General features: G+C 49.9%; 1 protein-coding gene across 2 annotated transcripts in view; it reads right to left on the reverse strand.

Annotated features, from left to right (window-relative positions):
- The window catches only part of Lyzl4 (lysozyme like 4), a 9,545-nt gene extending 5,322 nt beyond the window's left edge, over positions 1-4,223 (reverse strand). Inside the window, exons 1-4 of one of the 2 annotated variants that reach the window (XM_031344544.1) lie at positions 4,054-4,223; positions 1,364-1,613; positions 1,105-1,254; positions 138-216 (exon numbers count right to left, since the gene is read on the reverse strand). In XM_031344544.1, coding sequence (XP_031200404.1) covers positions 138-216; positions 1,105-1,254; positions 1,364-1,502 — 368 coding nt within the window. In that variant the 5' untranslated portion in view covers positions 1,503-1,613; positions 4,054-4,223. Of the gene's footprint in view, positions 1-137; positions 217-1,104; positions 1,255-1,363; positions 1,614-3,943 lie in introns of both variants that reach the window. The other variant, XM_031344543.1, reaches the window with a different exon arrangement.
- Between the last annotated feature and the right edge of the window lie 17,239 nt (positions 4,224-21,462).

Here is a 21,462-nt window from a genome sequence, read left to right on the forward strand (position 1 = left end):
CTCCAGCCTTCAGCGTGAGCTGCAGACACCCACTTACCATGCCCCCAGCCCTCCAGCCTTCAGTATGAGCTGCAGATACCCACTCACCATGCCCCCATCCCTCCAGCCTTCAGTGTGAGCTGCAGACACCCACTTACCATGCCCCCATCCCATGTTTCCCTTTCACGATTTTTTTGGCACACTTGATTGTATCCTTTAAGTTTGGATTCAGTAAAGCTACGAAGGAAAGGAAATAGATTGATGCTGTGGTATCCGATGACAGCAAGCGTATCTCTTCACCTTACAACCTCCCTTCCCAGTGTTTGCCCTCATGGCCTGTCATTTACAGAGGCTGAAAACCCTGGACATTCCTCATTAATCAGGGTAGAGGGAAATGCTCTTTAATGAGGCCCAAGGATGCTGGGACTTAGACCCTCTGCTGCAGAGATCCCTCAGGTGTCAGGGACTCCTTGCCTACTTGGGACCCACTTTTCATTTGTGTCTACCTCCAGTTTCACTCAATAGCCACAAGGCCTTGGGTGTGGGTTCGCTCTATCTGGGCCCCAATTTCCTGTTTGTAGAGCGGAGTAGAACCTGTACTCCCGAGAGGCTGCTGTGAGCACTAACGGAACTGACACCTGCCAAGGGCTTAGGAAAACTCTTGACCAAGCTCCCCAAAGCTCACAGGACACAGGAGAGGACCCTGGCCAGCTGCCTCCTCTCAGCCGGAGATTCTTAAGTCCTCTTTGGGCTCTTCCTGTCTCCTCCTTATAACCACTTCTGGTCTGTCATGATGATAGTAGGACTCCCCTTAGGGAGCTAGTGGACATGCATGGGGGACATAGGACCAGACATAGCAATCTTTTCCTACTCTTGAGCTGCCTGAGCTCTGTGGCCCGCCCCTGCTCCCAACATCCCAGACATCCCAGCACCTTCTGGGCCCATTGGCTTTCATCTTTTATCCTTCTTAGGCTAACATATCCCTTCTCTCATTCCCCCGTCAGGCTAGCACTCCACCTCCCAGAAAAGAGCTTCAGACACACCCAATTCCCTCTCCCTGCCTCTTCCAAACATGTAGGTTCTGTAGGCTCCTGTGCCCCGAGCAACTGGAGGGAAGGGACCCACCAGTGCAGGATACGCTGCAGAGTTTCTTGCCGTGGCCGCACCATTCACTGTCACGAATCTGAAAGAGGCCAAAGCCGGTGGAGCCATCTTGTGAGTTCTCATAGACAGCTGAGGGGTTGAACTTGCTCTCAAAATAAGCCAGACACACCCCTATATGGTGGAACAGTGTGTGGTGTGAGCAGATGCTGGTGGCAGGGGATGAGATGGCAGGGGGTGGAGATCGAGGTAAGGAGACGGGACCTGAGAGGGTCTTACTCACAGTTTTCAAGGCTGTAGCCCTCAAAATAATTCAAACCCCCGTCATGGAGCTTCTTAGCCACCGTGCAGCGCCCCAAGATGGGAGCACCGATCGGAGTCAGCAAGAAGCTGATGAGGAGAAGCACCAGGTACAGCTGCATCTTCTCCAGGCTCTGGTGGCTCAGGGCTGTGGATGCCAGCTGAACAGAGAGTCTCAGGCAGCTCCTTCCAAGCTCACAGGGACACTGGACTTTCCAGGGAAAAGAGAGGCACTGGGGGAGGGGCAGGGGGAAGAGTGAGGAGAGAAGGAAGAGATGGAAGGAGAGGGGAAGAGAAAGAGGAAACAGAGGAAGAGGAGGAGGGGGAGCTATACAGCTCGCTGCACATACATTGCTGAGCACAGCCATTCCTGCTTATGGTGAACTACTCCCACTGCTGCCTTTTAGCCTGCATTGTGTCCCAAGTTGTGGCCTCAACAGTCTTACTCCCAGGTTTTCTGTTAGCAACCTCCCTGGCTGTCGACACAGGGGACAGCCCCAGAGGACAAGCCACTGGCCTCACAGTGCCTCTTCTTCCTAGTCTGTAATGATGGGTGGTCTCTCGAATAACTGACCTCACGTCCTCCACTTCTGCAGCAACCACTTAAACCTTTCCCCGGCACAGGCCAATGCTGTCGTCTTCAAGCACAGCTGAGCAATGGTCCCCGAAACATACAAGATGTCACCTTGAGACACTGCTCGTTCCTTGCACAAGGCCACACCTAGGCTAGGTCTCTCAAGCCCTCTAGAACCTGACTTTACCCCTGCTGAGGTATCCCTCCCATCAAGAGGGAGCAGCTTGGCCCCTGAAAACCATCACAGAATTCCCTGCTTGGGCCTGTCTGCAGGAGCCACGCCCCACAGGGCCCACACACGCCACTCTCCATCTTCTGGTCCCCACCCCTGCTGCAACTCCTGATGATAGACTGGCCCCACCTGAGGTCTCCCTTCCCCTGCCCAGACTTTGCTGCCCACAGTCCCTTCCTTGACCCTGAGGGAATGATAACCTGGGTTTGGTTGTTGTCCCAGGCCTCAAACTGGAATATCTGACTGGAAAGCAGGGTGTAGTCTCCTCCCAGTGTGCCCCACCCTGTCACTATAGACCAGGGACAATCACATCAGGCCTCCCAGTGACAGTCTCCTCCTGGGACCTGCAGGCACGGTTGGGCTTAGAAAGTTCTTTGTTGGGGGTTATTCTGTGTATTGGAGATCTGGCACACCTAGAGGGTGGCATAGGTGTGGACTGTTGCCCTTAGACTCTCGGGTTGGAACCCTTGGCCCAAGTGCTGATGCTGTTTCCAGAGCCTTAGATCCTTTAAGAGGTAATGCCAGCCCCACTTCCTGTTCTCGGCTTCCTGACTGCAGATACGACATGACAAGTCACCTAGAGCCTTTATAAATGTGAGGAGTCACCTCATGGCCTTGTCACCACTGTGGACAGTACCAGGAAACCAGAGCCACAAATCTTCCCATCTTTAGGTTGTTGGGTATTTGGTCTCCTCTGTAATGGGCAAAATGTCCCCTGAAGAATAAAACTGCTCTCTACCATGAACTAATAGCTTAGACGAAATCTTTAAGTAGGGCAAAGGTGGCAAATGTGTTTAATTCCGCCACATGGTTAGTTGTATACCTGACCGCGGTCTTAGGAGGCAGTATCTTGGTTCTCAGATAGCCTGGCTCTTAATAGCTGCTTTGCTCTCTGCAGCTGGAATGGCAGTGACCCCAGCAGTGACCTTAACGAGTTATTCAACTTCTCTGGGCTTCGGAGCCCTTGCCTGAGACACAGAGGAAAACACTGCTTGCCTAATTGTGCTGAGAAAATGAGTTTAGTACAGCAAGCACTATCGGTTCGGGACTGCCTTGTTCTGAGTCCTGGCTGCACACTCTTGGTCGTCGTTAGTAACTGAATTTCTATGCACGGGGAGAAAGCCCATGTTGACATTTTCCAGCCGTGCAAACAGCATTTCAGGAAACAGTAGCCTTTCCCAGGCTAGGCACTGGCTCAGCTCTTCCCTCCCTCCAGCAGCCAATTCAGCAGGAACTGAACAGGAACAGGATGCTGTCCTAAAGCCTACCCACCACCCCTCACCTGCCTGTGCAACACTGTCCTGGCCCAGGTCACCACCACCTCTCACTAATTACGGGTTTCCAACAACATCCTCCATAGACTATTTGTCCAATTCCTCCTGATCTGGCCCCCGAGCCGCTCTTCAGTTTGACCTCAGACCACTCCAGACCCTTTCCCCAGCCGCTTTGCTCTTCCACAGACTCTCTGCATGAGTTCCCTGGACCACACCACTCCCGCTGCCTTTGCGCCAGCTATTCCTTCCACCTTCATGACTACTCCAATGACCACAGTATTAACTGTGGCCACTGACCCATGAGGAAGGTGGCTTAGCTGCCTTTGTAATACACTCAGACAGCATTACCATGTTGGTTTGTTCTCTTCCTTATGACCTTGGTCTCATGCAGGAAGCTTGCCTGACCCTGTCCCCTCCCCAGAGGCCAGTGCCTAGTACCTGGCTGGTTCTCAGTGATCTTGTTGGAAGAATGAGCAAGCTTACCCTTCCAAAACGTGTCTCCAGATAACCAAAAGGGGACTTTGCTGACAAGTGTGCTCTACAGCCGGATGTCCTCTGCCCGTCTCTGCTCCTGCCCACAAAGGCCCACCTACCAACCCAGCAGGGAGTCCACGTTGCTTGCAGTCTGGGTACTCTGCGTTTTCTCAGATGCCAATTTCTTAGTAACTCATTTGTCTTCACCCAAGAGTTTCTACACCATTGATCCTGCTCCATGAGAAACTCTTCTAGAACCTTCTCTATGACATCTGTGAACCAGAATGTTCTGAAAGGGGAAGGAATCCATCATCACCACTGAAACCGTATTAGCCTTCTGCCACTGCTACGGCATGTGTGTGAGAAGTCCAACCCGCCACTGCTACGGCATGTGTGTGAGAAGTCCAACCTGCCACTGCTACGGCATGTGTGTGAGAAGTCCAACCTGCCACTGTTACGGCATGTGTGTGAGAAGTCCAACCCGCCACTGCTACGGCATGTGTGTGAGAAGTCCAACGTGGGCCTCAGGAGACTCAAAGCAGGGTGCCAGTAGGGCCAGGCTCCTTCTGGAGAGAGTAAAGATGGCCCACCCCTGTTCACACAGCGTGTTGACTGGAGGTCACACTAACTGCTGAGGGCTGCCCACCCTTCTCACTCTGTTCCCCTTCCTGGTCATCAAGGACATCAAGGGTGAGTCCAGATCCCTTCCACCAGGACTCTGGCCTACCTTCAACCCTCAGGTCAACTCCTCAGGCCTTCTCTTCTACTATTCTGATGTTTTTGTCACTAGCTTGGTCCACTCAGATTTCAGGGAAATATCCTCTTAAGGTATTCAGCCTTAATCATATCTGAAAATCCATTTTGCTAGTAACATATTCTGATGTCCCAAGGGTTATGGCAGGGACACATTTGCCAGGGCAGTACTCTGCCAGGAACAGCATTACCATTGGTAGAACACCACAGAGAATCCCTTAGTCAGCCTGTCTACTCTGCCAGGAACAGCATTACCATTGGTAGAACACCACAGAGAATCCCTTAGTCAGCCTGTCTACTCGAAAGGCCCATGATCAAGGATGCTCTGTTTTGGATCTAGGCCACCTAATCTGAGACATGAAAATGTCAGCTTGGGTTATTATTAGGTCTCAAACGATAAGAGACCTTAAGATAGGAGAAGATATGTTGGCTCGTGGGAACATGGAAGCCGTTCTGGCTGGCTCAGTTAAAACTGGTAATTGCATGATTAATTTAAAATAAGAGTAGAAACACACAAAAGAAAAAACAAAACCAGCTACAAACACTTCTGCTTAGACCCATAAGTACATCACCAACCTGCAGCATTCATCTTTCTTTAAGCATTACCAACGTGTGTGTGTGTGTGTGTATGTGTGTGTGCGTGTGTGTGTGTGATGTGCATGTGTGTGGTGTGTATGGTGTGCATATATGAGTGTGTGTGTGCATGTGAGTGTGTTGTGTACTATATACTACACTGTGTATCACTTGGAGTTTCCATTGCTTTAAAGTAAAACAATGACTTAGAAACAAAGTGCCATCCCCTAAACCTCCCCTATGCTGTCAAGATTCTAACTTTAATTTTTTTCAAATCCTATTCTTAATGATGGTTCTTAAATGCTTTAACCCCCCCCCTTGTAACCCACCACCCACCAGAGGAGGTAGAAAAGAAAGGATACAAAGGAAGTGGACCTGTTTAGAAAGGTTCTTCAGAGCAACTCCCATCTGAGTTGTCTGGAAATTGGCAGTTCAGTTCACAGGTTAGCAGGCAGTGGCAGGTTGATCCACTCGAAAGCACTTCATGGGCACACCAACAGTCCACAACAGTTGGACAGGACCTAGAAGAGACAGCCAGGCCTCAGCCTTGGCTCGAGTGAGCAGGAGGGACCCAGAGGGACACCAGGAAAAGTTCTCTGCTCTGCCTCTCTCAGGGAAGTGAAGATCAACAAAGACACACCACTCACAAGCTTTACACAGCTAGCTGTACCAGCAAGCCAAGCTCTGTCTCCATCACTCTGTAAAGTTCTATTTATACCCTCCAAACATCACGCGTCCTCCATGGGCCTTGCCTCAGCACTTGCATCCAATCAGCCCGAGTCCTTAGACGCAGCAAGAAACTGCAGCACACCACCAGGAGTTTTTTGGTGCGTTTCTCTCTATGGAGTCCCAACAAGTGCAGCTCAACTACACAGTGTAAGGTGGACCAATACATGCCGTGTTGTTAGCAAAGAATCTTTCATCACATGTCCTTTTACATGCTTGCTTTAGCAGAACATCCTCTCTCCTGCATTTCCTTCAGCAAAACATTCCTCCATGAGTCGGCCTTAGACTTTCACACGTGTCCACTTTAATGAAACACTCCTTCACGTGTTTGCCCCAGCAGAACACCATCCAACTGACTTTCCAAAGAACCCTTCGGTGTTTCCACTTCACAAGATGTTAAAAACTTACCCTACATTTACTCCTTCAGCAAAATGCTTTTTGATAACTCATATTTTCCAAGTTTCTCAAAGTACTCAACTTGTGTTTCTTGTTACCTTAACCTGGAGTGACAGACTGTGCCCAGTGTGGTTGGTTAGCCACCTGCCTCTGCCTTACACTCACCTAAGTGCTGGGCAGGTTAACACTGAGGAACACCTGGGTCACACCAGAGAGCATCATGTAACTTGAAGAACTTCTAAATAGCTTTTGAGGATCAACTCAGGTTAGCACACCCCTAAAGGCTCTCTCTAGTCAAGAGATATATCTCCTCAGTAGAGAGCAGAGAGGCATTCTGGTTGGCTGGCTTCTTGAACCTCTGTCTCCCCATATACCCCATTGCTGTTTGTGCAGACTGGTTTGTCTGTGGAAACCAGTACACACACAGAGGGTTAGTGGAGCATCCTGGGAAGCAGGCCCCATTACTAGTTGATGGCAAAGACAGTAGACACAGCACAGGAGCTAAATACAGTTATTGCAACAGTCCTTCTGGAAAGAAGCCATGCCAATCATTTCCATGCTGTCTAATAACTGCTTTGGGCTGTAGTGGCAGGACTGGGGTGGGGTTAAAAGGCCATTAAGGTCTGAAGTGTTTACTACTCAAAATAATATCCTCCCTGGAGCCTGGATTTGACTGGACCAACTTGGTTTTGCATTTGCCACTAACTGTCTACATGGCCTCGAGACAGCTACTCCTCCTGTATGTGCTGATTCAGCTTCTTCATCCTGAGGCTAAAGACACAGTGTGCACATTGCTCAGAGCCTGTACCAGGAATGGAGGTGGATAGCAGGTCTCAGAAGATGGGCAAAAAGTCACCATGAAGATAGGGATGCAGTCAAACTGACCCCTGCCTCTGTCCCCGTCCCACTAATACCACAGTGTTCAACTGCCATTGGAGGGCAGACGGCACCATGGCTCCACCTCCTCCAAGCAGAAGCCACACACACACACACACACACACACACACACACACACACACACACACTCACCAGGTCCCAGTGCCCTAGGCTCATGCTCTGCAAGTTTCTGGTGCCAGGCTGTTGCTCCAACACAGGCCTTTTCATGTAGCCCTCCCTTGTGAGCAAAGTCCAAGGAAGACAGAGGCTACAGGCCAACTCCAGCTTCAAGGAGAGGAAGCAGTTCAGGCCTTGACAATCTGTAACCAAGGAACCCAGCGGGGTCATCCCTGGGCCTTGGAAACCAAACCATCCTTCACTATGAGGGCTCCCTTTCCGGTGTGGTTGATTCTAAGGTCAGTGAGCCTTCGGCTAAAACTGCTTCTGGGAAAGAAATCCCACAAAAGGAGAATCAGCAAGGGGTCGAGGAAATGGGGTGGGCTTGACACTCAGTTGGTAATTAGCCAAGCGTGGGAGAGACTGGAGGACCAGCACTTTGAAATCATCTCTGACTACATAAAGAGAGAGACAAAGACGGCAAAATCATCTATACATGATGACCTGATATCCAACTTAGCATCAGCTTAAATCTAGAAAATATTGCTTGCTGGCTATGTGAGACAGTAAAACCTCACTTGTGTGGGGGCTCTTCTGATTCAGTTTGGGTCACTTAGAACCCGAGAATCCTTCCCTCTGGGTTTGTTAGATACAACAGAAGAAACCATCATTGTAAAAGAATGGGCTTTTCTCCGCCCTTTCTTGTTCCTGAATAATGACATAGAGACCTTATATTTATCTTAAGATTCTTGCAGTATAGTTGGAAAGATTCTGATTTACTCTACCCCGACAATGCGGTCTTAGTCTACTTCGCAGCCTGCTTCCCAGTCATGTGGCAAGTTACCTGCCATCTTGGTCGCTCCCTGGCCGCCTCCTCCTCCCACATTCTGATGGCAACTCCCCAGCGTCCTACCCAAGGCCCCCTTCCTCCAAAGTCCCGCCCCTTCCTGTCCTGCCCAGCCACAAGGTGTTCAGTCCAAAAGACGAGGAAGAACAATGCTCCACAAAATATTGAGTCAGGAAATGCCCCACAATAATGACAACATCAAAGTATGGACAGCAAGCAGATCTCAAGCGCAGAAATTAGCACTCGAACACACAGTGCAGTAAGTGTACCCCAGCACACAGCCACTGATGGTGGAGGCATGGCCAGGAGGGAAGGCGTGGCCAGGGCAGGGCGTGGTCAGGGCGGGGCATGGCTGGGGGAAGCGTGGCCAGGGTGGAGGCGTGGTCCAGAGGGGAGGCGTGGTCAGGGTGGAGGCGTGGTCGGGGCGGGGTGTGGTCAGGGTGGGACGTGGCGCCCACAACAGTGGGACCCAGCTCAATACTCTGCAACCCAAGCTGCGCACAGCGCATAGCAGCACCTGGGGTCACACTCTTAGCAGAAACGTTTAACCTAAATCATCATGAAGACATGTAGCTGAATGAATGTCAATGTCCCTAAAACAGAAGTCAAGAAGAGTGGAGGGGACTGGAACCCACACTTCACCGGGTACACTAAAGCTTCATGAAAACCGAAGGTAGCTTGTGATCTTTGGCTGGGTTCTGGGCTGGGGAGATGGTTCGGTTGATGAAGGCCTGGATTCAATCCCCAGTACCTTTGTAAGAACCAGGCCCTGCAGCACACATCTGTAGCCCTAACACTGGGCACTGGGCAGAGAGGGCCCACACAGATGGATCCCCAGAGCTGATTGGCTGGCCAGCCTAGCCAATCAGTGAGCTCCAGATTCAGTGAGAGATCCCAGCTCAAAAGGCAATTTGGAGAGAAACTGAGGAAGGTAACCAGTGTCAACTGCTCGCTTCCACATGGATGCACCTACAAGCACACACACAGGCACATAGAACTAAAGAAGATAAAGGAGCTATAGAGGACATATGTGGACGTGGGTGGCATTTGTTAGGAAGGTGGCTATCCTTGCTCTTGAGAGCCCAATCCAAGTATGTAGGAGCAAAATGCCAGTGTGTACAGCTGGTTTTCAGAGGGTCTGTCTGAAATGGGGTGAGAGGGACACAAAGCAGGAATTTTAGGTCTGAAAGCCCCTCTAGAAATTGGGGACCTGGAATGTAGACCTGGCTGCTGGGGACCCAGCCCCAAGCCCCTGAGTGGCAGTTGTTCTTACAGAATAGCAGCCCCTCGGTGTGCCCAGCACTGGGCACTCAGCAGACATCTCCAGAACCTTCCCTGACAGATGGCCTGTGTCTGCTGAACTGATATCCTCGGGTACCACAGTTTATAACTGTGTCTGCATCTGGGCTGTTATCTGCATCAGCATCTATATAAGCATCAACCCATGCCCAGAAAGTGTGCTAGTCAGCCCATTGCACTCTAAGATCACGCTGAGAGCATTCTTGTTTCCCTGTTTGCAAAGTCATTTCCTCTGTGCAAGCTGTCAGTCAGAGCCATCTCACGCAGCACAGCGCCCTTCCCAGTAAGCTCACGCTGCTTCTCTCCCCAGGGGCCCAAGGGGTCCTGGCAGAGCTGGAGAGTGATGGGCAAGCACACTCAGACCAGCACATTCACACATGGGCAAGACAGTGACAGGCCCAAACCAGAACTCAAGAGATCCAAAAGAAAGAAGGCCGGGCGTGCAGCAAAAACCACCATAAAATAACCCCAATGTTGTTTAAGTGTCAGACAGAGATCCATTTCAAGGAAAGTGGAACCTGCCCTTAGTGGTGTCTAGACCTGCTGACAAGGACACCCTCGTGAGACAGGCAGAGAAGGGGTCCGTTCTAAGCCACTTTGCTTCTTCTGTAAACCCAGCTATGCAAAGCAAGGAGTTTGCCTTGCCAATGGAGGGACCCACAGACCACAACAGCACCATCCAGAGCCTGACATCAGTCAGCACCCACCACCTCCAAAGCATGCCTCACGAACCCCCTTTACTCAGATATTAGGGGCTGAGAGCCCCGAATGGCTCTGAGGGATCCGCATTGGCTACCATACCTTTCTTTTCAAATCAAAACATTCTTGGCTGTGATATTGCATGCCAAGCTTAAAATATCGAGCTGGCATCAGGAAGGCTGCTCCATGTCTGAGCACTCACTAAGGACTGGTCTGAAGAAAGACCACCAAAGGCAGAGAGAGGGACGGGCAGATATTATCTTTTATGAACACTTCTTGCTACCCATGTGGGAACAAAGGGTCCCTCAGCTACCCACAATGCAGTGCCAAGAAGGAGAAAGACCTCAGGCTGTGTCAAGAGAAATACCGCACAGGGAACAGGCAGAGGGCCTGTCACGACTTGGCATGGTGGGAGGCAGAAATACCATTCTGGTCCCTGAAGTCTTTGGAGCTGACATCATAAAAGGGATTAGCAAAAAGCACAGGGCAGCCTCCCCCAGAGAGCCCTCCAAGGTGCACGGAAGGCCCTGAGGCATGTATTGTGGGAAGACAGGAGATGGCTTGATGTGGTGCCACTAAAAAGGAGTCACGTGTTGTGGGAAGACAGGAGATGGCTTGATGTGGTGCCACTGAAAAGGAGTCACGAATCCGTACGAGATACACTTGAGGTGCAGCTCCACCTCTACAACTCTTGCACCCCTAGCATGGAAGAAATAAGCAGCTGGCAGGCAGTCGGAGGGCTGGGAGAAGGATCGTTAGTCACTCCAAGTCCTTACACCAGTGATTAAAGGATGAATGAATGAATGAATGAACTGACTCTAAGTGAGAAAGGCTTGCCTTTTCCTGATTCCTCTGTTCTAATACAATCATCTTCCAACGACTAAAATGTAAATTCAGCTACTTGACCAAGAACATGAATTCATTACTGCCCTCTGTGACGACCCACAACAGGAGAGAAACACACAGGGCCACAAGGCCATGAGTCAAATAAACAACAAACATCACACTGAAGACCTGGGGGACAGTAAGTAAAGCACTTGACTTACAAACCTGAGAGTCCGAATTTGAGAAAGCCAGAACACACCTATAGTTCCAACACTACGTGGTGGAAGGCAGGCAGCTCTCTGGAAACTTGTGGCCCAACAAGACTGGCTTACATGGCAAAGTTCCAGGCCAACAAGAGACCCTGTCTCAAGCAAGAGGTGTAAGAAGCCTGAGGACCACAACCAGAGATTGTTCTCTGACCTCCGCATGTGTACCATATGTGCAAGCACTGGCACCCCACACACTCACCTACCACACATGCACACACACACGCACACACATGCACACACACTCTCTAAAACAATAATTTTAGACCTTCCAACAATAATTTTCATGTTTGGACCTTTCAATCTGAAAAGTTAATGTGAGCCTTGAAAACATGAGTTGCAGCCCAGAGGCGTGCCCAGGAGCACGCTGCATGGCACTGGATGGTGGCCCGGGAGCACACTGCATGGCATTGGATGGTGGCCCAGGAGCACACTGCATGGCACTAGATGGTGGCCCAGGAGCATGCTGCATGGCACTAGATGGTGGCCCAGGAGCACACTGCATGGCACTAGATGGTGGCCCAGGAGCACACTGCATGGCACTAGATGGTGGCCCAGGAGCACACTGCATGGCACTAGATGGTGGCCCAGGAGCATGCTGCATGGCACTGGATAGTGACAGCCTTCCCTGGGGGACCTGAGAACTTGAAACTCCCACTATGCCACTTTGTGAGGGACCTAATGATTGCAGGATCCAGTCACCCACCCATGTCACCCAGAACATAAGTGGTGGGCCCTTCTGCTGCCTGATCCACAAGGGTATCCGAGCGAATCCACACGTACGGCTGCTTTTGTCCTCATTCAGTAAAAGGCTCGCCTCGCACATGAGGACCTGCTTTGGGATCCCCAGCACCCATGGAAAAGCTGAACCCAATGCTGGGAGATGGAGACAGCAGGATCCCTGGGGCTCTCTGGGAAAACTGATAAGCTCCAGGCTTGACAAAGAGACCTCATCTCTCACAAAATAAAGTGGACAACAGTCAAGGAAGACACAAGTCGTCAACCTTACTCTCTCTCACACAGAAACACACACACTCATAGAGACACACGCAGACATACACAGACACACAGAGACACACACTCATAGAGACACACACTCATAGAGATGCACAGAGACACAGACTCATAGAGACGCAAAGAGAGACACACTCATAGAGATGCAGAGAGACACACACTCATAGAGATGCACAGAGACATACACAGACACACACCGAGACACACTCATAGAGATGCACAGAGACATACACAGACACAGAGACACACACTCAGAGACACATACAGAGACACACACAGGTATATACACACTCATACAGACACACACACACACTCACACAGACACACACACCCAGACATACACATAGACACTCACACAGACACACACAGACATACACATACACACACAGAGACACACACTCATAGAGACACACACAGACACACAGAGACACACACAGATATACACACATTCACACAGACAGACACACCCAGACAGACATACACATAGACATTCAGACAGACACACACAGTGACACAAACAGATATACACACAGACACTCACACAGTCTTACACACACAGAGACACACACACAGACATACACTCACAGAGACACATACATAGACACACACAGAGACAGACACATACAAACACATACACACACACACAGTCATACCCACAGAGACACACACACTGGAGTGGTCAGAGTGGTTGTGTTCACACAGAAGTCTAAGCAGCTCTGGACCAGCCTTTGAGTCTTATAGATCAGGAAAATGAGCAAAATGCCAAGCAGGCTTTGGACCCAATTAAAACCCACAGTGCAGGCTGAGGGGGGAAATGAGGACTGGCTGTTTACCATGGTCGATCAAGGATGACCTCATCTCCCGGCACATGCAAAGGGCAAGGGCGTAGGTCTCCGTGTGTTTCAACTTCAATGCGTCTCTGATTGTGGATGCTCAGGAAGTGGGGGATTCTGCTGCCGGCCCATGTTTGCTCACCATTCACTGTATCAAGCCAGATTGACATCATATGGTGCCAACAGTGCCCACACCAAGCCCTGGCTGGGGATTACCAGGAAAATATCCACTTGTGAGAAGCCTCAGAGCCGCTGTGAGGAGCAGCTCCCAGAGGGCCTTTTCTTGCCTAAGACAAGCAGCTGTAGACAAACTGGGGCTGGCTCTCCAGATAGGCACGAGTCAGCCCCTTAATGGTCAAATCAAGGTGCCATAGAACACGGGAAGATGCTTACTCCACACTTTGTGAAATTCTGGAGACTAGTGATGATCAGCAAGAACACCAACTGAGTGTGCTGGTACATATTCATAAGCCCAGCAGCTCAACAGCAGGTAGAGGCAGGAAGATTGGGTGTTCAAAGCCACGCTCAGCTTACATAGTAAGTTCGAGGCCAGCCTAGTCTACAGACCCTGTACCCTGACTCCCCTCCAAGAGGTAAGGATGGTTAAACAGCAAATTCAGTCTGGTCCACTCTCTGCAATTATCTTAGAACAGCCATTTCCTCGGGTCAGGATCTGGTGACAAACCAAAGCCGTGAATCTTCTCCCTGGAAAGGACATAAACATGAGGACTTATGTCTACAGTTTCAGCTCTAATCCTTTCCTTGATGAGCCTGCGGAAGAATTCTGTTGGCCTGGCTTCCCATGCCCCTCGCTCTTCTCCTGATGATACTCTCTCCACTTCAGCCTCTCACTGGAGGCTCACCTCAAGATGAGCCAGTTGGTGCCATGCATTCCCCTAGCTATGGGGATCAGTTCAGGGACAGACACATGATCTACCTGGGACCAATAAGACTCAAGGAACATTCTATGAAAGCTGTATAAGCTTGCTCCAGCATGGAATGGCACAGCTGTGGGATTAGAAAGTGAGAATTGCCATCTTGGGATGAGTCCAAATTTAACACAAAATGAGCAGACCCCAGAAATGAGAGGAACCATGTCTTCTGAGGGATCAGACCCTTCATTAGCACATGGGTGGGAAGATACCCATGCGCCTTGGTGTCTGATGCGCTGGGAGCAGCCTAGCTGTAACTTTAATTTTTCAATCCCCATTTTTAATGATGGTTCTTAAACTCGACAACCTCCCTTCTAGCCCATCACCCACCAGAGATAGTGGAAAAGAGAGGAGTATACGGGGGAAGTGGACCTGTTTAGATGGTTCTTTGGAGCAAATCTCATCTGCGCTGTCAGGAAACCAGGAACTCAGATCACAGATCAGCAGCAGCAGCTTGATCCACCCGCAAGCACTTCATGAATACACCAGCAGTCCAGCGGTGACACAACCTAGCAGGAACATCCAGCCCTCAGCCGAATCTACAGGGGTCAACAGGAGGAACCAGGACCATCAGGAGATGACAGGAGAAGTTCTTGGCTGTGGCTCTCTCAACAAAGTGAAGATCAGCCAAGACTGGAGATCAAGAAGCGTTGCAAAGGCTAGCTTGTGAAGCAAACCCCTCTCACAGTCCATTGAGTCCTATTTATACTCCCTCCAAACATCACGTGTCCTCCAAGTGTCTGGTCTCACCATGTGTCAGCTAACATCACTCTGCCAATCAAGAAAGTGGCAAGAAGCTGCCACCACACCACCAGAAGTTTTTGGTGTGTTTCTCTCTATGGAGTTCTGACAATTGGAACTCAATTACTCTGTGTAAGGCAGACCAATACATGTGTGTTGTTAGCAAAAATTCCTTCATCATGTGTCCTTTCATGTGCTTGCTTTAAAAACATCCTTTCACCTGTGTCCACTTCAGGATAACACTCCATGTGTTTGCCCAGCAAAACACCATCTGTCACAACTGACTTTCCAAAGAACCCTTAAGTTTCCACTTCTCCTGGCTGTTTCTTCAAGGATGTTTGACCACAGCTCTTCAAGTGTGTCTTCCATGTGTCCTTGATATATGACATTACTTCTCTGGGTCCCACCATGCTGGGCTTTGAGGACTGTATTCAGTGCTTTTCCTACTGTTGTGATCAAAATACCCATTGCAAGGAAGGAAGGGTTTGACTCACAGTTGGAGGCACCTACACTTGGAAGCAGAGACCCAAGGCTGCTGACACTCAACTTCATTTCCTCTTTTGCAATTCAGGACCCAGAACAGAGAATAGTACTGCTCACTTTTATGGTGGGTCTTCCCACCTCAATTCACCAAATCAAGACAACCCCTCACAGGCAAGCTCAGAAGCTGGCCTTCAAGGTGACCTAGAGCCTGTCAAGTTGGCAGTAGCCATTATGAAAATACTGTACAAATGTGAGGTCAGTCTTCACTGTCAATGTAAGTGGATTAAAAAGCACCCATGGTATTAGTGATAAACACCTGTAGGTGTCCAGAGAGGATTAACTGAGGTGGGGGTGGGGTCCCCCAAGCCATGGGACAGGGCTCCTTCAAGGTAAAAGGGAGAAAGGAAGAAACTGAATTGAGTCCTGGCTTCCTCCCCACCCCTCTGTGTGTGTGTGTGTGTGTGTGTGTGTGTGTGTGTGTGTGTGCAGCACCACACAACCCAGCTGTGATGGATTCACGATGGGAAAAGCCTCTAACACTTCAAGACCAATCAGGACTCAGAGGGAATAAGAGTAAGAACTAACACATGTTTATGTTTTGTGCAGGTGTGTATGCGTGTGCATGCGTGTATGTGTATGCGTGCATGTGCACATACAGGGATAAAAAGTCATAAACTCTTTGCAAAGCAGAGGACTCTCTGGAAATAGCCCTTCCTAGGGACTATGAGTTAATTAAACCTCCCCTTTAAAGCCTACTTACTTTTCTTCCCTACAGGCCCTGGGCATATTAGACAAGCCCTTAAGACCCATCTTTGTGGGTTTATGGCATACTAGACAAGCCCATAAGACCCATCTTTGTGGGTTTATGGGATACTAGTCAGGTTGTTGGACAGACCTGCAATCCCACACACCTGGCATAGGAGTCCAAAGCCAGTCTGGGCAATGTAGTGTGACTCTCTCTCAAAAATAAAGTAAAATAAAATAAAATAAAATATGGCTGGGGCTATAGCTCAGTGATAGATCAGTAACCTAGCATTCACAAGGTCCTGGGTTCAATCCCCAGCACTGCTAAATACACACATGTATACATACATGGTATGGAGGAAGGGAGGGAAGGAGGGAGAAAGGGAGAGAGAAAGAGAGAGAGAGGGAGAGAGAGAGAGACTGAGACCAGCCTAGGCTGACACCAGGTGTGTGTAACAGAAAAAACAGGGAAAAACTCTCAGTTCCAGCAAGGAACGTTCATTCCAAAGACATCTCAGCCCCATCTGCCAGCCTAGGGACTCTCCTTAAACACAGAAACCATCACTGATACTAAGTTAAAGGACTAGAAAGCCAGAAGTCAGTGAGGGAGGTCAAGATCTGAAGAGTCTGGGCCCCGCTGTGCAGGGTTGGGGTGAAGTTACATCTGAGCCCGTGACAGGGATTCGGCAGCCATGGGAAGCTATATCTCTTAGAACCATGTCAGACGCTGCTTTGGAGAGCTGACAATCGCCTGGCTCCTGCAACCCTTCCAGCTCATAGTCCTCATGAACTGCCAAGTCCTCACCACCACCACCACCACCCACCCCTGCCTCCTGGGGGTTGCAGGCAACCTGACTGCAGTCACGCAGCACAGGTCAGATGATCAAGCATGTGGCACAGGTCACGTGACCACTAAGCCTGCTTCTCTCAGTTGCAGGACCCCCGCCTCCCTTGGCTGTCTTTAAGAGTAGATTCATAGAGGGTTGAGGAGATGATCAGTGGAAAACAGAGTTGCTCTGAAAGCATGAAGACCTGAATTCGAATTCCTAGAACCCACTAAAAGCCAGACGTGGTAACACACCCCTATAATCCCAGCATTTTTACAGCAAGACTGGAGGCAGCGACAAAAGAGCACCCTGATGCTGTCAGCCCAGCTTGCCTGGTAGTAACAGCAGCATTCACAAGACGGAAAGACAAAGACTAAAATCTGAATTTGTGTTCCGACCCCATATGCATTCCACGGCACATGCGCACCACAGTGTACGTCCAAAATGCATACCAGAGACACACATGCATACAGACATCTTTTTTTTTTTTTTAAAGAGCAGACATCCCCTTTGTCTGGCAGGCCCGAAGCTTTGAAGCTTCTTCCTTAAGGCCCGAGACACTGGCCCAGGTGCGGGGCATTCATAAAGCTCTCTGCTGAACACTGAATCGGGAGCTCCTCTGTCCACCGCTACTCCCCTCCCTCCCCAAACCTAACAACAATGAATGTCCGGAAATGAAGGTATGTGTCTTCCACAGCCTCAGCCAGTACACAGCAGAGGCCAGGTACCTGTCTGAGCACACTCAGCTTCGGGGAGAACGGTGAGCATCAGCCAAGTCAGAAAAGAATTGCAGCCAAGCGGACAAACATGGCGGGGCTCAGGCAGCCCCCAGTTTCTGAGAAAAGCAGCCCGCTTTCCTACGCTACTCACTTGGCTTCTAAATAAGATTTGCTTTGTGCTCACAGTCCTCAAGGCTCTCATACCATGCCTCAAAATCCGTTCCCCAGACTATGAGCTCCACATTGGGATGAATATGGCAGCCAAAGTGTCACCGTCCTTTCCTGTCTAATCATGTGACTTTAAACTAGCCCCTTCCCCATCCTTGTGAAAATGGGGCTTCCTTTGCCTCCAGTGAAAGCCGATCCTCCCAGGAAAATATTTCATCTACTTGAGATTTATGCTAATGGCCCTCGAGTCTCTCTGATTCAGTTTACATCTTTTAAAACGCCTTGATTAAATTTGGATTTTTCCAAAAATGTCAGAGACTTTGAATCAGAAAGTGCAAATTCATCGCAAGTTTGCAGAGTGTGGGACGCTTCTGTCTTCAGTCCTTCCCGTTCTTTCGTGACTGAGACTGGCGGTTTACACAAATGGGTACATATTTAGCCTGATGGATGAGGAAAAACACTTGCTGGAATTACACTTCATCTCCCGTGCTTCACAGGCTCCAGGCAGGGTATCTTGGAGGTCTCTTCAGTCCCCTGACCACGTCTGCACACGTCAGGCTGTGAGTTCCAAGCTAACTCAGTAAGTAGCAGCTCCCTGGGGAAGACGCAGAAACACTGCAGCAACATCTCTCAGAAGTGAGATGGCTGAAGCAGAGCAAGCAAGCGCCAGGCTTCCCCACATCTCAGGGCTGATCACCAGGGTTTGGAAGACAGACTGGGATTCTCCAACACCCACACTTGGCATCGACAGGTGGAGCTGACACAATGACAGCCCCTCTCTGGGAAGCCAATTTTCTGGCAGATGATGGGGGAGGAAGCTGTGAATGGCCCAGGTTCCCCTGTCCTTTGCAATCTGACGGCAGTGATAAGCAATGCCCCAGTGGCCATGGAAACAGCTGGAGCAGGAAGGACAAGTGTTGGAGGTGTAACAGAACTCGCTGTTGGCAGCTGGGGGACATGCTGGGACATGTTTGGGACGTTCCCTTCTGTATCTGAGTTCTTCCTCAGCTCAGACAGCTGAGGAGCCAGCCCTACAGGGAGTCCGAACAGAACCAGGAGCCAAAGCTTGACCTGGCTTTTGAATAATTTAGCTTATTTTGCTAGTGTCTCAAGCCTAGGCTGGCCTCTAACGTGCCGTGTAGCCAAGAATGACTTTAATCTTTGACCCTCCTGACCAGTGTTATCCAATGCAGGGAATCAAACCCAGGTGCTCCGTGTGTGTGTTAAGCAAGCACGCGGAGTCAGTAGGAGGAATCCCCAGGCTGTACTTGCCAAGTATCTGTAGGTAATAGAAAATCCCAATTGGTGGCTGAGACAAAGAGATTTTGAAGTTGTTGGCAAGCCAGCAGGGCTGATATGACAGCTCTAGAGTCCATTGCAGAATACCTCATCATTACAGGAAGCTTCTGACAGAGTCCCTGCACCCCAGGTCCATCCACTGGGCTTGTCATGGGTAAAATCAGCAAAGAATCAGAATGGCTTCCCAAGGATTACTCAAAAAGTCGACATGGGGGCTGGGGATGTGGCTCAGTTGGTAGACTGCTTGAAACACCATGAAACACCTGGGTTTGATGGAGTAAACTCACATGTGATGGCTCAAGTCAGTCAACCAGCACCTGAGAGGTGAGGTTGAGGATCAGGGGTTCAAGATCATCCTTAGCTATGTAGAGAGTTTGAAGCCATTCTGGGCTACATGAGAGCCTGTCTTTAAAAAGCAGGGACATAGGGGATGAGGAAGGGAGAAAAGAAGGAAGGAAGAAGAGGGGAAGAAGGGAAAGAAGTGGTGAAGCCCAAGGCTGAGGTATAGTCCAGTTTCTGGGAGCCAGATGTGACTGTGCACCCTTATCTATCACAGCGGGTAGGAATCTGAGGTGGGGGATCTTAAGTCCGAGGCCAGTCTGATTTACACAGTAAAATCCTGTCTCTAACACACAAAACGTTGCAAGGTCTCTTCCCACCCCTTTCCCTACTCTGAAGCAGCCACCATATGACTTCTTTTTAATCCTTAATGTTTTGTTACATTTACTTATAGTAAGTGGGACCACAGGTGAACCAAGGCCCTCACATGGAGATCAGGGACAGCTTAAAAGAACTGGTTCTCCCCTTTCACCATGTGTGTCCGGGGATTGACAGCCTGATTATGCTGTACTCTGTCAGGCCTGGTGGCCATGCCTTTACCCAGTGGTCCCATTGTGTGGCTTCTATCACGGAGGATGGGTTTTCATTTTTTTTAGGACTTCAAAGAATTAGAAACAAAAAGTTGTCTCCCTTGGCATTCTTCCCCTGCACCAGTAGCCTGTTGCCTGTTGCAGCTAAACCACAATTTGCAGGTCCATTCATCTACTGAGAGGCATCCACACCATCTCCAGTTCAGGCTGTTCCTGTATTATGCTCATGGCTTTCCAACACTCTTGATTAAATCACAATTAGAACCTCAGGGCAGATAGACCTGAGTCATGGGGCACAGAGACATTCAACTTCCTATGTAATTGCAGGATCATTTTGTAAAGTGGCGTTGCGTTTCTCACTCCCAGAGGCAATATGCAGGTGTCCAGCTGCTCACATGGGGAGCTCTGGGAGGAGCTGAGACTAGCCCACTGTCCAGCTCTGGACCTGGAGGTGAGGAAATGGAACTCCAGCCTGGACGTGAACCACACTGGGGTTTGGAGGAGTCTATGGGGTACCACCCAAGTTCTGCATAGGAGTGTAAGGGTGGCACGATTGCCTTTATACACAACTTGACTTTTACTGTCAACTTGACACATACCAGAGTCATGTGGGGAGAGGGAGCCTCAGTTAAAGAAACTGTTTCCACTGGATTGTCTGTGGGCATCTTCTTGATTAATGACTGGGGGGTGGGGAGTCCTGACCTCTGCGGGCAGTGGCATCCCTGGGCAGGGAGTCCTGGACTATATGAGAAAGCTATATGAGCAGGAGCCCAGGGGTGGGGAAATCGGGTAATCATTCCTCTGTGGTTCCTGCTTCAAGCTCCTGCCTTGAGTTTCTACCTCAGTTTCACTCAGTGATGGACTGTAAACCTGTCTGTCCATCTTCGCTTAGTTATTCTACGGAAATAAACCCTCTCCTCCCCAAGTTGCCTTGGGTCATGGAGTTTATCACAGAAACAGAAAGCAAACTAGGATGCCTTCCCTGGACTTTAGCCTTGGCAAGATCAGCAGGTGGAGCCTCAGAGCCCAAAGAGCATCAGAGCAGTGCAGAGCATGATGGGAAGGTTCGCCTCTAGAGAGGGCAAGCTCAGCGCTAGGCTCTCTTGCAGACCTCCGGCTCGCTCAGTACCTGGGCTCCTTAGCAGTTCTCACCACACCCCCAACCTTCTTTTCCTGCCCATGGGCTTTGCTTTCTCCAGCTTCTCGTTCCTACATAACCCTACCACTTTGGACATGCATTCTCTTTTTGCTCCCTTGGCTCGGCTCTCATGGTCCTCTGTTCTTGGGCCCCTCTATGTTTTGGTCCATTCCCCCCCCCTTGGTCCTCCATGTTTACTCTCTGCCACCCCCCATGGCCCAGTTCAGTCTACTGCTTATGTTGGTCTACTACTCTATCTCCCTGCTCTGGACTCTTCCCTCCGCCTCTGACAGTGCTCTCCCTCATACTTACAATAAACCCTTCCCCATGACCAAATCTTGGAGAGATCATGTCCTCATTTCATGCATCTATGCTCCTGCATGA

The sequence above is a fragment of the Mastomys coucha genome, unplaced genomic scaffold (genome assembly GCF_008632895.1).
Source record: "Mastomys coucha isolate ucsf_1 unplaced genomic scaffold, UCSF_Mcou_1 pScaffold23, whole genome shotgun sequence".
In the NCBI taxonomy this organism is placed as follows: Eukaryota; Metazoa; Chordata; class Mammalia; order Rodentia; family Muridae; genus Mastomys; species Mastomys coucha.